The 17,861-nt window shown below is 37.1% G+C and overlaps 1 protein-coding gene across 3 annotated transcripts in view; it reads right to left on the bottom strand.

Annotated features, from left to right (window-relative positions):
• Window positions 1-17,861, bottom strand: part of LGR5 (leucine-rich repeat containing G protein-coupled receptor 5) — a 125,646-nt gene that overhangs the window by 37,943 nt on the left and 69,842 nt on the right. For all 3 annotated transcript variants that reach the window (XM_012642023.1, XM_012642024.1, XM_012642025.1), the window contains exons 3-4: window positions 12,250-12,321; window positions 2,282-2,353 (exon numbers count right to left, since the gene is read on the bottom strand). In XM_012642023.1, coding sequence (XP_012497477.1) covers window positions 2,282-2,353; window positions 12,250-12,321 — 144 coding nt within the window. The remainder of the gene's footprint in view (window positions 1-2,281; window positions 2,354-12,249; window positions 12,322-17,861) is intronic.

Below are 17,861 nucleotides of genomic sequence, written 5' to 3'. Positions count from 1 at the left end.
TAAACTCAAAACTAATGTTTTTATTTTTGGAACTGCTTAAGGGAAGTAGGATAAATGCAATTAAATATTTTAAATCCAGGACATCAGTAAATCTTTAAAGGGCCTCACTGTGCCCCAAACCTCCAGTCTGGCCTGGCATGTACCCAGGGTGGGAGGATCCTTCAGCTGGTACAATACGGTATCTGCCGTGTTGGTGGTTAAGCCCACGTTTATTATGCTTTTTGACAACTTTTAATTCTTGTATCAAAGCAGCACAAAACATATCAGTGAGAAAAAGTGGCATGCCAGCGCACATTGCCAACATTCGACGCCTCACACTGGTCTGTCTGTACTCTGGGCAAAGGGACCCCTGACAAACATTGCATCACCCGGCTGATACAATCCAGTGTGAACTGGGGGCCGATGGATATAGTGTCAAGCTAGAAAGTTAACCCTTGACCTTTTCACAGGGAACACATATTTATAAAGTTTCAAAATGTAATTCTTTTTGTGAACTAGAAACCGAAGGCAAGAGACACCTGGTGAACAGTAACTATCTAGACTGTAAGAAACTAAATCTGAACACCTTTATCAGAGGGGCACCACCCAGTTTGAGTGAACAAAAGATTCATGGTTTTCTCTTCCTCTAAGAGTTCACTTCTGTTTGTGTTCTGTTTGTGATCTTCTTTCAGCTGATAGTGGCTTTTGGTTACAAACTCTTATCCTTCTATCTCCTGCCTGCCTCGCAGCTGTTTTAAAGTTCCTATTGGCCAGTGCCATTATCTCGATTTCAATTTAGCCACTAGATCCCTGTGCCCTTACACAGACAACCTGAGATGAGGCTGTTGTGCTTCTCTGGCTGCTGCTTCTTTCCTTCAGGTAAAGGCTTGTGCGACAAAGGGGGAGTGATACTGTCAGGTCACTAAGGAGCTCCTGAAAATGCAGCAGACCTATCCCACGCCACAAAGGGGCCCTTGTGGGTTTGTTTATCTATAGGCTGGTGAAAACCTAGGAAGTCACTTTGTTTGACTGGAGTAAAAGCTTAAAATGATCTGAAGCACAGATTTTCTTTCATTAAAAAAAAAAAAGATCAAAGGACGCAAGTATCATCTTCAAATCTCACGGTCCTCCTTCTCTTATGTCACCGCAGTCAAAGGCACTAAGCACACTATATGTAATTACTAACCAATGGATTCTTTACGACAATTTTCAACTGGAGTCTGTAGTATTTATTTGCCTTTTTTATGCATTTCTCTCTCTCTCATCATTCAAGACCAGAAACCAGTATTTTGTTTGACAGATGAGGACCTCTAGTGTAAGTAAAATTAGAGCATACATCACAGATGTATATATCGGAAATCATGCAATATATTGTAAACACATACATTCTGATGAGAGGAAGATTCACTGAAAAACATAGCAGCATAGACTTGCCAAGTAATCACTGTAACCGATTGCTTGCAATCCAAGTTCCAAAACAACTCACTGGTGAGAATGTTCTTTTTGTGAGGAATCATTAATTTTTATTTATTCGGAGGTTTCAAATCAGCGTGTTTGTGGGGTGGTGCTGGCGGGAGACTCCCGATGGTAAAGTTGTGGATTCAGAGTGTGGAACACCACTGCTGGGCATGTTTGCGTGTGTGTATGTGTTTGTGTGTGTGTGTGTGTGTGTGTGTGTGTGTGTGTGTGTCACGTGAATCTATGATATGTGTGTATCTGTGAGCTTGTTTATGACTACGTTTGTATACCTGTGTGCAGTGATGGGGAAGCTCTTGGTTTGTAAACCAGTGTAGTAGAGTTTCAGGACATATCAGTAGATCTTAGTCTCCTGATTTGATCATCCCTAATGTATATACAGGACTTAAGAATTAAGTCTTTATTTGACTCCAAAACACTTGATAACAAGGCAGCTCACATAATCTGAAAACAAAATAAATTGAAGATACTAAGATTTCTAGATTCTGGCATCCATTTTTCTAGGTAAAAGGAAAGCATTATTTCTGATTTGAATTCAGGAACAAAAATAGTACAGGGAAATGTAGGGCAAAATCTTGGAAGCAGAGCTTTTGACTGCAGGTGTTGAATTAAATCTCTGACCTGAAACTCCAAACTCCAACACTGGTCCCTTTCATACATGTTGCTTAATGAGGATATGGAGAAATGCTGCGCTAATAGACTCTCGGTAACAATTTACTCAGGTATGAGCCCCAACAGAGAAACATACTAAAATGGCCAACTGGACATCTTAATGCTCCTTCCCAAATCGATCTTAAATACATTTTGCAATTTCAACTGTACTTACAGGGATTGAAGGCTTCGCAAGTTCTGCAGAGCTTCTGTGGGTACCTGTCTTAGCTGATTATTCTGCAGCATACTGTATGTTAAAAGAAATAAAGAAAAACTTTAAAGAAAGATGTCAGAAAAACTGTGGAGCATTAGACAGTCTTGGCTTTTGGGGAGCTTAAATTCCTGTGAGGAGTGCAGATAATTAAAAATAAACAAATGAATGCATAACACGAGACAAGTGATAAGTGCTATGAATAAAAATCAAAATATGGATTAGAGATAGATGTTAACAGGGGGTGAGATTTTTATTTTAAATGTGGTCAGGGAAGGTCTCTCTGAAAAGGTGATATTTGAGTAGGGGCCAGAATGAAGTCAGGGAGCAAATCATTGTGAAATCTGGGAAGAATTACTGAGGAAGAGGGAAGAGCAGGTGCAAAGGGCTGGAGGCTGGAGGGAGCTTGCTTGACTGTGGAGGGAGCAGCAAAGGACCAATCGTGACTGGAGAGGAATGGGTGAGGGCAAGAAGCTGGGAGAGGATGTGATGTTATCTCATGCAAGTGTCCCCAACCTACGGTGAGTTGTAAATTATTTCATTATATTGCAAGTCGTCATGGTAGGGTATTGGGAAAAGTTTTCAATTAGCAATAATCACGCTTTGGACAAACCTCATTGACTACGATACTGCCATTGCACGAAGCTATGTCATTAAATGTTACAATGTAATAATAACAGGAATAAAGTGCACAATAAATGTAATGTGCTCGAGTCATCCCCAAATCATCCCCCACCCCTGTCCATGGAAAAATTGTCTTCCATAAAAATAGTCCCTGGTGTCAAAAACTTTGGGGACCGCTAAGGACCTTGCAGGTGGTGAGACCTTATTTTAAATGTGATGAGAAACCCCTGTTGAAAGGTTTAAGTAGGGAAATGACATGCTCTTAATATTTATGTTTTTAAAGGATCATTCTGGTGGCTGCATAGATTAGACCGAATGGAAATAAGATAGCAGTAGGAAGCTATTAAAGATCTTCTCCCTGCTTGTGCATGGCCATCTTTTGATATGAATTAAATTCCTTTTGTGAAGTATTTGGGCTTTCGCTCTCCTAGGTTGAACAGTTTTTTCAGAGTATGGGGACTACAGAATGGAAACACCTGGCAACAGTGAAATAAAAATATATCCTTGTTAGTGGGGAAATAGCCTGAAAAAAAATTCCCATTAGATTTCTTATATTTTGCTACCTTATTCATAAATTTTATAACACAAAATTTCTCTGCAGCACATCCCCTCCGCCACCCCCTGCCAGAATTTCATGGTCCATGCAAGCCTGAGGCAGAAGACTATTTTAGGAAAGCAAAAATTTTAAAGAAATATTTCTACTTACTAGGTTAGCAACTTATATTTGGATTTTTGTAACAACTCTCATCTCTACAATGGAAGCTTCTTTTCATTAGTTGGCTAATTAGGATTCAACCCCAGGAATGTCTAACTCCAAAGCTTAGTGTACATTCCAGAGCACCATGCAGCATTGTCCTGAGGAATACTGGCTTCTTGTATCAATTCTCAGCTCGTGTGGTTACAGTATGGTTAAGAGCATGGGTTCTCACCTCTGACCACCTCTTCTTTGCCACTAGTGGTGTAGCCTCAGGGAAATAACCCAATCTCTCCATGCCTTAGTGATCAGTGATCTCACAGGGCTTACTGTGATGATTTAAGAGTGAAAGTTGATAGAACAATACCTGCCACATGGTAAGCATTCAATAAAGGTTGGCCTTTTCTATATACATTAATAAATCCTTTCTCAAAACTCATGATTTTTGTACTGGATGTGACATTTTAATTAATGAGTCAAAGAGAAAGAAAACTCCATTCCGGTGGTTGTCAAACTTTAAGGTTCATCAGAATTCACTGGAAGGCTTGATAAAACACAAATTGTTGGGCCCCAGCCCCAAAGTTTCCAGTTGAGTAGGTCTGGGCAGGGGCCAGAAAATTTGCACTTCTAACAAGCTCCCAGGTGATGCCAATACTACTGAGCAAGGCACCACACACTGAGAAACATCCTATAGTATGCTAAATATTCATTTTTTTTAATTTTTAATTTTACATTTTTTAGAGACAAGGTCTCGATTTATTGCCCAGGCTGAACTTGAACTCCTGAGCTTGAGGGACCCTCCCATCTCAGCCTCTTGAGTAGCTGGGACTAGAGGCATGTGCCACTGTGCCCGGCTATCTAAATATTTCTAATAGAATATTTTCACCTGAACTTGAGGAAGTGCTATGCTGGGCTTGGAGATAAGACCTAAGTTTTTAGTTTTGGTGAGCAAACTCACTTAACCTCCCTGACCCTTGGTCTTTTATCTGTATAATGGGAATAATATTATTTGATTGAAAAGGTGTTTTAGGATTAAAATATGAAAGTGTCTATAAAACTTTTATATATACAAATACGTGCTCATATACAAATAAGACATGAAAAATATTTGATCATAAAATTTACACTTTTCTCACCATGCCTGAGATTCTGTTTTCTAAAGGACATAATTATGTCATTTGTATTCCAATAGTTCTACTCCACTAATTTCATTATGTTAAATTTGGAGTCAACTAAAATTTCATAAATCAAGAGGCTTACATGTATTGGTTTCTTATGAATAAAGTTGAGTTTTAGGGAGATCTCACACTCGACTTTCCAGTTAGGAAATTAGGAGAATTGCAACTTCTGTTCCATATTTTGCATAACTTACCTAAATATTAGAAGTCCAAATTTCTATGTTATTTTACACTTTTCCAAGCAGTTTCAAGCTATTATCTAATTTTCAGTTCACAAAAATGTTTTCCAAGTAATGCATTAATTTTGTGATAAATTTATGATGATAAGATACAGATAATGGACCTAACTGATGTCTAAATCTTATAGGTAATGTATTACTGGTACAAAGTGTGTATTGAATTATCCTTCTATACTTTGCTGACCAAATAGTGAGACTCTTAAAATGTTGTTTTCTTAAAATATCTGAAAAGTTGGAGTAGAGAATAAGAGATACTTAGATAGTTTTCCAACATTGAATAGTTGCAAGCTTTCTTGGTTGTTTTATATATCTGCCTTCAGAAAATGGAATTTAAATGAGCTTTAATACTGATAACTTTTAAAGCTACCCTCAAGCTCCCCCCCAACAATCTAATTTTTCAATTACTTCTGCCAATAAAACACCAAAACTATAACTTTAAGAAAACCAATCTAAGCCCTGATCTCTCCCTAAAGAAGGAACTTTTGTTTGATTACTTTCAAATGACAAAACAGGAGCAAGTTATCTCCATTATATCCTTATAAGTCTCCAGTGAGTTAATTAGAAAATTCTGTTTTTTGTTTAAGACATTCCAATGGGAAACAAAACAAAGGGTTTATAGTACTATAGAGTGCAATTAAAACAGAAAACACTCACGACATGGCTGCTAATTTCTTTTGAAAATACTCCTCACTGAATACATAGGATAGAAGCAGAATGCACCACAGCCTGAATATGGGTGTAGGCACTTTTACGTTCATTTTTATCATTCACATATGCGTAAGAAAAGAAAATGAAATGCTTTCTCTAGAGACAGAGGATGAGTTCATATTTTCTTAATTTCTTTCCCCAAGGAGCTTCAAAGTATTCTCTACTTCATACAGCATCCTCATGCTACTCTATACAATTTTTTGGTTATCTTTTTTTTTTTTTTTTTAAACCATCAGGACTAGGAACAGGTACAGTGAAGCAGAGGGAGATGAAATAACTTGTTGAATGGTGATTTAGTTCAACTCTTAGGTATTTCCTCTGCCAAATTGTCCTCTGTGTAGATATTAAGTAACAAGCTCTATTCTGGGTCTACCTGGGAATGGGGTAATTCTGGCTAATTGTGACTTTTCTATGGTTAGTTTTACCCATCACCTCCACATGGCTTTGGTTTAAGTGCTGGGCAGCGGGAGGATGAACCATTTCCTAACCGAATGGCTTACACAGGAAAATGAACCTTTGCTGAGGATAGCCTGGGTCAGAATTCCATTGGATTTGGTATTGTGCAATATAGAACAAATCACTTATTTTTTTATTAAGGCCAATATTTACAGGGATAATAATCTTAAATATTAGTGATCTTTCAGTGCTCACAGTAATAAGATTTCAGATATAAAACAGCCCTAGCCAAGGATGGCTGTTGCCATCTGCATTCTCCATCTTAATGGACTTAGTGATAATAATCACTATTATCTTTCTCTTATTTTACTTAGACGAATATTACTCTTGTGTTATCGTTTTCAACAAGCTACAAGACAATCAGTTATTTCTTTTCCCCAGACACTTTTGGACTTTATAAAACATTTGCAAGAGTTTCCATGAGGGTAGGGACAGGTCTATTTCGTTTAGCATTTTACATCTAGCGCTGTGGTTCTCACCCCTATTGGATCCAATGCTCCCGTTAATAACAAATATTTTGTAATGCTGCTTCTACTATACCTAAATGAAATTCACAAAAATCTAGCCTATTCACACACATTTCAAAGAAAAACATCAATACAATGTACTGCCCTAACTGTATTATAAAGGAGAAATATAAGAAAAGTAATTTTTATAGTAAAATGATATGTGTACCACTGTATACAGGATGCTCACATGTGACTACCACAGGAGACATTTTTATGAATGAGTCAGATGCTCGCCTCTACCTTTAATGGGTAAGGCTGAGTGTGAGAAAAATGACATCAGAAGCCATTATGTACGAGAATAAGAACATGAGAATAGAAGTCTGGATGGATACTAGAATAAAAACTAGTTAAGATATGTAATAACAGAGCATACTTACATATTATAAAGGAAAGAAGGAAATAACTTTATTAAAATAAAGATAACATGTCAGGACAAATTACAAATGTTGTAGTGGAGAAAATGAGGATGTGTGACACTCACAAATGAGGGTGGATATTCTCCCAAATGAGTGTTTCTTATAGATGAGTAGTGTTAAGATAATTCCCTATGTTTTAGGACAAGATAGTGGTGAGACATCATACAGAACCTTTATCCTGTCTCAAACTTCCATAACATGCTGAGGCAAACATTCATTCTTTAGCACTTCCAAAGGCCCAAGAGAGCATATCCCTCCATAGGCAATGCGGAATTGAAGTGAAATTGCAAAAAGAAACAGTCACATGACTGCTTTCACTCAAGTTGAGTGGTAGACCCTGCCAGGGAGTGAAAGAATAAGATTAAAAAAGCAACGGGCTGGCCACTCTCAAATAAATATATCATTATTTACTTGTCACAACATAAATCTTGTGTGCTCGTGCTCCAAAAATTTTAAAAGGCAATAATACAAAATATTTATAAAGCAAACTTTGTTAATAAAATTCAATGAGATCCCTGTGTTTCTTGTTTCTCCACTCATTTAATAATTATTTATAAGTTTCACATTTCCATGGTTACATATTTTTAATTTGTTTTGTGGCCTTTGAGGTAATTCTTCCACTGTGCTAACACTATTTCAAACTGAATATGTGGTTACAAATCCCATAATACCAGAAATAGACAGGAAGTATAAGCTGAGTTAATTATTCAAGGACTGTGAGAGAAAATATTTATTTCATTTAATTTTTCCTACACAAATTAAGAGGCGTATGCATAACTTCTTGTAAAATCTTTTAGTACAATTATGCATTATAGTATTATTGATTTATATTTGGTATGAAGGGACAGTCAGAAGTCAGATAGGCCGAGGGAGAATTTTTTATGCGGGGCTGTGCAGTGCATTGCAGGACAGTTTACTACGTGCCAATTATCTGGACGACCAAGGATGCCTCTATAAATTTCCAAAACACTCTGTAGCATGTAGAACCACTGTGGCTGAGAGCCATTGCTCTAACATTGCTGTGGTTTGAATGTTTTTGTCCCCTCCAAAAATTCATGTTGAAACTTAATTCCCAATGCAACAGTGTTGGGAGATGGGGCCCTTTGGGAAGTGTTTAGTGGAGCCTTTTGGGAGATGTTATTATTAAATTAGTAGAGAAACAAGAAACATAGGAACATAGGGATCTCAATGAATTTTATTAACAAAATTTGCTTATAAATACTTTTCATATTGCCTTTTATTTTATTGAGACAGAGTGTTGCTCTGTTGCCCAAGCTAGAGTGCCCTGGCGGCAGCCTAGCTAATAGCAACCTCAAACCCCTGGGCTCAAGCGATGATCCTCCTGCCTCAGCCTCCTGAGTAGCTGGGACTACAGGTGCGTCCCACCACGCCGGGCTAATTTTTTCTAATTTTAGTAGAGATGGGTGTCTCACTCTTGCTCAGGGTGGTCTCAAACTGCTGAGCTCAAGCGATCCTCCTGCCTGGGCCTCCCAGAGTGCTAGGATTACAGATGTGAGCCACCACACCCGACCATTTTTTTAAATTTATTTATTTACCCCACCTCCTCTCATTATTGCCTTTAAAAATTTTTAGAGCACAATTTTATGAAATAGATTAATGCCATTATAAAAAGAGAGGGAGTTCATTCCTTTTTTACCCCTCCATCTTCTGCAATGTGAGGACACAGCATTCCTCCCCTCTGGAGGACTCGGTATTCAAGGTGCCATCTTGGAAGCAGATAACAGTCCTCACAAGATGCTGGCACCTTGATCTTGGACTTCCCAGCCTCCACAACTGTGAGAAATAAATTTCTGTTCTTTACAAATTATCCAGTGGTATTCTGTTATAATGGCACAAATAGACTAAGACAAACATCAAAATATTTTCAAAATATTTTGAAAGTGGACAATTTGAGTCCACTTGTTGAGTATTAGTCTTTATGTCAGCAAAGCAAAGAGAAGAGTGAACACAATTCCTGGCAGGGTCTTGCTCCTCTTGAACTTTCCTCACACTGACAGTGATCTAGCTAAACTGCAAAATCCAAATATGGCATTCCCTCGCTTACATCTTTTTCTTGGTTACTCATCATGACCAGAACATAATAATGTCCACATTTTTTTGACATGACATATGTCCCTGCAGTTAGAACCCCTTCTGTCTTTCCAGGCTCTTCTTCAAATTCTCTCCATTTTCTCCTGAATGCTCGAGTACTAACCTGCTTGGGGCTACCTGTTCATCCCAGGACTTTCCCGCCTCTGAGTCTCTGTGCATATTGCCCCGTCGCTCAGCCATCTTTTGGGGGGGCTAATTCCTAGTTGTGCTTCAAGATGCAGCTCCTGGGTCATCTTTCTGGGCACAGCTCTCTCCTATGAAGCCCAATCCAAACCATCAGGCTGAACTAAATGCTCCCCAACCTCTATAGTTCCACAGTACCTTGCACCCATCGCTAGACACACTTTCCACAAGAGTCAGAAGTGATCTGTTTGTCTCTCTTCATCCCATTATCTTGGTCCCACAATCTGTCACTAGATTATAAACTCTTCAAGGGCAATAACCATATTTATTGATCTTTGTATTTCCAGCAATTATTTGTTTCATGCTGCTTTGAGTATCGCACTCACCACAGGCTTTGCTGAACCCTTGATGGTACAGAGGACAGGAAACATTGGTTAGTTAGGAGTGGATAAAAGAGAGGGTCTAAATGCCACAATTCATTTTCGTTTTTTTTTTCTGGTAAAAGGGGTACATTTAAATGGTAAGTTTGAGAGATAACCTATGATTTTCATTTTTACATTGGATAAATGCAATGCTTTCCGCAGCAATAAGGCAAAATGCACCATAGGAGACAGTGAAGGGTGCACAGAAGCATTTTGGGTAAATAAAGCCTGCTTGCAAGTAGAAGCCCATATCAGATATGAAGGCACAATTTTTTTAATATATTATACAATATATATTCTATTAATAAACATATAGCATTGGTCAAAATCATACAAAATGAAGAAAAAGTTGAAAAATCTAGAACTTCCTAGTTTTCTTTGTTCATCTGTCTGAATCATTCATTCAACTATTGAGTGTCTGCTATGAGTCAGGAACTGTTCTAGGAGCTGGAGATATACCAGTGACCAAGACAGATGACAGCTCTAATTTCATGGATCTGTAATATATTGTGATATACAAACATTCAACGGTAACATGATGCAATTAGAAATATATAATGGTATAACTAGAAAATTTAAAAACGTTAAGGTGGAAAAATTCATACAAAACTAGAATAATTCATATGTGAGAATTCAAGGATTTAAAATTATAATTCTATGTAATTATAATAGCTAGTTTACATATAATTCATATATATTTATATTATTTAATTTCTATGTATTCATATTACATATTCATAATTCAAATATAATCATGATGGCTGGAGGTACACACACACACTAGCTCATATATCCAATATATATTTTGCTAATTGAATTAAAACAATTCATTTTAGTATAATTTATTTAACAAATATCTAAATACTTAGTGGTACATAGCTCAACATTGGAAAAAATCAGTTTAGTTGTCTTATCTAAACTTGACTTCTGTGATGCATTTTGAGTGGTTAATATTTTGCTGAGTTTGTGGAGATATATGCATTGGAGCTGGTACTACAACTAAGAATTTCACCACGTAATGAATCAGCATTAGGGTTTGGCAACATGACAATTTGTTATTAGCAAAAAAATCCAGAGAGGGGAAGAGATGCCAAACCCAATTACTTAACCAGATCAAACAATGGTTTTGCTGTTGAATTTAACTTTTAACAAAATATTAAATTTAATTAAACTGCTTTTTACCTATGTATCCCTCAGGCTACTTAAGTGCAATTTTCATTAAGCAAAAATATATTAAATGCTTTTTTAGAGTTAATAACTTTTGTCTCAAAGAAAAGAAATAAAATCAGGATTTTTTTCCTGAGATAAAATTTCCCTAGTATGACTTTCAACTCGCAGTACCTATTTTCTCTACCTAGGTGCCTTTTTTTTTCTACACAGAACAAACTGAAAGAAAATTAAGCAATGAGTACTAAAAGAAGGAGGCGTTTAATAATAATAAATTTTCTGATAAATTGGGAAGTTGGACATTAGATAAGAAAACCTACATTAAAAATTCTCAATAAATAACCATTTCTTAATTAAGCAACTATTCAGTGTATCTGCTATGCACTAGGCTTTCCCATCTCTATTCACACGTCAAACAAAAACATGGTATTTTTTTAGCTGATTCTTATTCAGTGCCATCATAAGGAAATAAACTTTGAAATCGTTTGAAACTGTGGTCTCATTATGTCAGCATCATAGTGATTTATAGTGCTGACTCAGTGATCAAAATGCTTTTGAAGATACACTTCCCCATTTCACAATACAAAGGCAAAGGGATATACAGTGGACCCTTGAACGACACAGGTTTGAACTGCGAGGGTCCACTTGTATTAGAATTTTCTTCCACTTCTGCCACTCCTGGGACAGCAAGACCAACCCTTCCTCTTCCTCAGCCTGCTCAACATGAAGATGACAAGGATGACCTTTATGATGAGCCACTTCCACATAATGAATAGTAAATGCATTTTCTCTTCCTTACGATTTTCTTAACATTTTTTTTTCTAGCTTATTATATTGGAAGAATACAGTATAATACATATAACAAACAAAATATGTGTTAATCAACTGTTCTGTTATCTGCAAGGCTTTTGGTCAACAGTAGGCTATTAGTAATTAAGTTTTTGGGGAGTCAAGTTATATGCATGTTTTCGACTGTGTGGGGGATTGTACCCCTAACTCCCAAGTTGTTCAATTGTTATTTTTTAAAAAGTTTGAGTTGGTAAGGTGGTTATTTAGAGGCAAACAACTTTAGATATTGAAGTTAGAAAAGAAGAGAATTTTTTTCACATACAAATTTAGTCACATATAATATGGTTCTATGGCACCAATGAAGGTAGACTTTAAATTAGGTAACTTATCCCATGGATATAAATTGTTTGTTAGAGGGACTCAATCTTTATAAGTTAATTAGCAGCCATTTGACACTAAAATCAGAAATATATAAATAACCCTTGTTTTACTTACAGAACTTTAAGACTGTAAAGGCCAGCGAATGCTCCCTTGGGAATGTATGTCAGAGCGTTTCCAGCAAGACGTCTGTGGGTTTCAAAGGAAAGGAGAGAGAGTGAGCATAGTTCTCTTCACATGGAATTCATTTAGTTGTTAAATAATGCAATACAGCTATGTTCAAACCACAAATGCCAAAAGCAACTATAAAGAGCTTTGTTTTGTTATATTTTGTTAAAAATTTCTATACATTTCTCACAAAAATGTTGACAGAAATGCCTGAAAAGGAATGTAATAAATTACCTATTTTACCATAAATCATTTGCCCGCTTACATTATATATACATAACTGTTCTTAAATAATTTTAATTTATTAATGCTTATAAACATGAACAAATTAGACAATCAAACATAAGAAAATGTCTGTTGCAATTATATCACAAAATACCAACTTTCTTATTAAATTTGTCAAATAAGAATGCAGGCTATCACAATCGATTTTATCTAAAGTCTACCAGAAAAAGGCAGAGTAGCTTAATTAATTTAATAAGTTTTAATGGAGTAATGCCTTAAAAAATTGAAAACAAAGAGTTTAGTATGGAAGACATGAACATGGGTTATTTAATGGAAACTTTTGACATCAACGGGTAAAACTTTAAAAGTTCACTTTATAATATGTTTCTAACTGGAAGACAGTTGACGTGAGAAAATATGCAAAAAGATCCACAAGGTATGGTACCTGAAACATTGGATTCAGTACTTTTTTTGGTAGCCACATCAAAGCCATAACCTCAAATGTTAGAGGGTCTCACAAAACAGAAAACCCAGGTACAACAATGAGACTCGGAAGAGCACAGGATCTTTTGGGAGCTGATCCCATCTTAGAATGGTGGGCAAACTGGGAATCAAGATACCCTGTCTCTTCTTGGTGGAGACAGGGATTTGGGAATAAGGGAAGAGTTGTTCTGTATGACGAGTACTTATTACTGAAGGGCCTAACAGCCTCAAATTTACACTTTTGATATTATCTTCAAAGGAGAGATAATTCAGTCATGGAGACCCACTGACTGGACTGAAATAAGCCATTCATCATGCACCTTTAAATATGTGCCCCATCACCAGTCCACACCACTGATTATATATCATCGGTGAGTACTTAAATAAATAGTGCAATTATCATATGATTGGAACTTCTGAGTAGTATTTGTGGTATGTATATTAAAAGCATTATTTGCTCATTTTAATTTTAAATAAAATTAAAATATACCATAATTTTTGTAATCCTGCTTTTTAAAAATATTTAATAACATAAGGGACTTGGGCCTCTCCAAGAGGTCCTGCTTATCTTGCATCTGCAGCACTAACTTGCTCTGTGCTATTATTAAACAAGTTAGTTAATGTTTCTGAGCTTCATTTTCTCACTAACTACATGAATTGTTAAGATAAGATGGCTCCTTGGGTCCCTTCCAGCTCCAAAACTCCATGATTTCCCTACCTTGTCTTGTGGTCTTTTGTGTTTGTGCCTGTTTTTCCTTCCCTTAACAGATAATAGTCTTTTGAAAGACTTGGGTAGGTCTTATGCCCCATACCTCTTGCCTTTCTCATGGTGCCTAAAGAAGTGTTTTTCAAAGGATAGATACATTTTGTGGCTCAGTCTAGAATTAAGAAAAAAATAGAGTAGAAAAATAGCAGAATGAATCGGCTGAAGTATTATTTTAGAAAACATTTGTTTCCAAATATAATTATGAAAATGGATTGAGGGGAGGAAATACGTTTCTTTCTGTACATAATCAGAAAAGTTTCAGAGGTGCTAGCCTAAGCATGGTAGATATTCAATAAATATACGTTACAAACATGTAATTCGGCTTCATATTTGACCAGGGTGATGTCAGAGATGTTTTATTTCATTTCCTACAACATTGTCTTATCAGAAAACCTCTTTAAACTATAACTCTGATCTTCCATCTGGTCTCCCCATATTCATTCTCTACCTACTCTAACTCATTCTACATTCACTGATGGTTTTTATAAAGCCAATTCTGATCATATCACTGCCCCGTTCAAAAACCCTCTGTCAGTTCCCATGTCAGGTGAAAAGAAATGAAAAAAAATCCTCTCCTCAGCCTCTTCTCCCATAATTCCCTGGTCCCTATTTGATGCTGGAGCTAAACCAGACCATGTGGCTTGCTTTTCTTAGACATGTCCTCTACTTTCTCTCTTCTAGCCTTTTGTTCCATCTAAAATGCTCTCCTTCCACTCCCTGTCTCTCAAAGCAATCTCATTTCGGAGCTTCCAAACTGATGGGCAGTCTCTCTACTTTGAACTTTTTTGGTAGCCCTTGTACTTTGCTTATGGATTTTATAGTCCACCTTGTGTTATAGTGTGGGCCTATCTTATGACCCACAAAAGCCTGGGAACTCCATGAACCTGGGGATTCTCTTTGTATTCCTTATAGGGTCTTGAGTAGTGTCTGAAACAGCTGGTTGTTGCCCCAGTAGCGCCGAAATAATCATTTAAGTAGAGACTACTGACTGTCTCCCAGTACATTCTCCCCTTCTTCTAGAATAATTCCCTTACCCAGAGTTTTAGCAGAGTACATGATCACCCAGCTAGGGTCTCATTTTCTAGTCTTCCTTGCATCTAAACATGGTTACGTGACTAAGTTCAACTGTGATAAAAAGTGATACGTGAAATGTCTGTGTCACCTTGTTAAAGGAATTTGCTTGTTCTTAACTTCCTCTATTTCCCCTTTCCTACAGAAATGTTAGTGGTGAGACAGCGTCAATGATTCTGATGTGGAGAACATTCCACAGAAGGCAAAACGAGAATAACAAAAAAGAAGGAACCTGGGCCCCTGGATGACGTCATGGAACTGAGCTGTCCCGCAGCCCTGAAATCTGTTTTGAATAAATAACTGAATCAGGATTGACCCCTGTGGTATCCTCTGCAAACCAGTCAATGATGGAAGGATTACTTAGCTGGCAAGGCTGGTAAATCTTGCCAGAGAGAAAGAGAAGGCTGTATCACACCTGCCTGCTGGACACTGGCCTCAAGTAATCATGTTTGCAAAGCTGTTCCAATTTTCAATATTCACTGTCTTTGCTTTATTTTCCTTTCATCTTCATATTTTTAGCTTGTGGCTGGTGAACCATCGCAGGCATGACATGCTGCTATTTTTCTAACGATCACTCTAAGTTGAGAAGAAATGTACTTTATCATTCTTTCAAGCTATCTTATTTTCTGGTCTTGGCTATGCATATTTTTATCATGGTGAAATATATAGGACATAATATTTATCATTCTAACAATTTGTATGTATAGAATTAAGTGACCTTACATATATTCACAATGTTGTATAACCCACACTGGTCTCTGTATTCAAATCTTTTGATTATTCCCAGCAAAAACTCTGTACCCAATTAGCAATATCCCTCCCTTGCCCTATTCCCAGCCCCTGGAAATTTCTGTCATACATTCTGTCTCTGTGAACTTGCTTTTTCTAGGTATCATATAATATTTTCCTTTAGTGTCCGGCTTATTTTGCTAAGCATAATGTCTTCAGGGTCCAACCGTGTTATATTATATGTCAGAACTGCATTCCCTTTTATGGCTGAATAATGTGCCATTATATGTATATACCATTCATATGTTTATTGGCAGTTATATTATTTCTATCTTTTGGCTCTTGTGAACAGTGATGATATGAACATTGGTGTATAAATAACTGAGTCCCTGCTTTCCATTCATTTGGGTATGTATCTAGCAGTGGAATTCTTGGGTCATATGGTAGATCTATGTCTAACTTTTGGAGAAAATGCCAAACTTTTCCACAGCGATTGCACCTTTATATGTTCCTACAACAATGCCCCAGTGTCACAATTTCTCCATATCTCAAGCTATCTTTCTATATCCAACAAGTATTTATTGAAGGCCTGCCCTGTGCTGGAACTCCTGGAGGTGTCAGTGATACAGCAGTGAATATTATACCAATAAAGCCCTTGGCCTCAGGGAGCTTGCATTCTAACGTGGAGAGATGGTCATTACACAAAAAGACAAATGAATAATATAACGTGAAAAATTCTCTGAAGAAAGAAAAATCAAGGCAAAGGGATAGGAAGCCAAGGGTGGTGGCTGTGGAGGGTGATGGGCTATTACCAGATGAGAAGTTCAAGGAAATTTCTCTACTGAGCAGGCATTTCAGCAGAGGTCTGAGCCATGCAGGCATCAACGCGAAGACAACAGTAGAGCAAAAGCCCTGAGGTGGAGCGTGCATGACGTGGTCCAGAGCTGCAAGGAGGCCAGCGTGGCTGGAGTGGAATGACTAAGGGGGAGGAGGATGGCAGGAGGTGAGGTTGGAGAGGCATCCAGAGCCACTCCACGAAGGGCTTTGGAGGTCACAGTAAGGTCATCTAGCTTGATGGTTTTTGAGACATTGACTTTGGAAATGAAAAGGAGAAAAGTAAAAACTTTATTTTAATTAGTTTAAATTATTGTTAGGGTAAACACTTTTCTGTTACATTTCCTGAAACTCACTTCACACAAGTTGTTTTTCTTTCCTGGGCAGGGACTTTCAGTGCCCCCGAGTCTGTATTCAGAACTAACCTGTGGAACCACTGACCTGTGTTATCAGGGGAGTCTGCAGAAGAATTTATGATGTGCTGTTCGCTGTTTGCTGCGCTGGTGGCAGATCTGACTCATTGACAAAAACAACAATGTGAGGAAATCATTCCCCTCTTATTTCTTTACCATGTGGGATGATTTTAGTACTTTGAAAACCTAAATATATATGAACGATAGAAATAAAACAGACTTTCAAATGTGTACACAGTACACAAATGGCAAGAACCACACACCAATCTTTCCTGTGACGATTTGAACTAACAGATCTCTGAGCAACTCTTTTCCAACTCGAGAGCCACATACCATTTGGCTGAGAGGTTTTTTTTTCAACTCTAAAATTATTAGAGCTAAAATAATTTCTAAAATTATTACTTCACATGAATATCTCTTTCATCATCTTATTTTTACAAGAAATAACAAGAGAAATTTGAATATCTTTTTATATAAAATATTTTTAAAAGTTTTTATAGCAAAAGACACTGCTCCTTATATGATTCATATTGTCCTACCCATTTAGTTTTACTGACTTAATTGCTATAAAAAGAAAAAAAGTCATTGTTACTATAGACACATTCCTATTCTAATAAATCAAAAAGTAGATGTTTTGATGCTGTAACAACCAACTAAAATATTTTTGAGAATGTATAATTTTCTTTGAATTGTTAATTTGAATCTTTAAAGTAATCCAAAGGAATTTTTTTTTTTTTGGTTTCTTCTTTTTTGTACAATGGAGGGATGAGAGCAAAGCAATCACACATTAAGTCTGATTTTTCCTCTCTGAACATTGGCATAGGGAGGGAAAGATGTGTGTATAAAATGGTGTGAGTACTGAGGGTGGAGAGTGTGTGACCCTGTTCTCTGTTTGGGGCCCTCTGAAAATTTCTGTGCAGGGAACCATCGTCCAATGTGGGTCCACTTGGCTGAGTAGCATTTTCAGAGGTAAGCAAGAGGGCCTGGCTAGTTCTACCAGGCCTCCTGGGCCAACTCTTGCATGAACTCCTTGACTTCTA

This window comes from Propithecus coquereli, unplaced genomic scaffold (assembly GCF_000956105.1).
Source record: "Propithecus coquereli isolate 6110/MARCELLA unplaced genomic scaffold, Pcoq_1.0 Scaffold172, whole genome shotgun sequence".
Taxonomy (NCBI): domain Eukaryota; kingdom Metazoa; phylum Chordata; class Mammalia; order Primates; family Indriidae; genus Propithecus; species Propithecus coquereli.
Note: the sequence above shows the minus strand (reverse complement) of the source record. Positions and strands in the feature narration are given on the sequence as shown.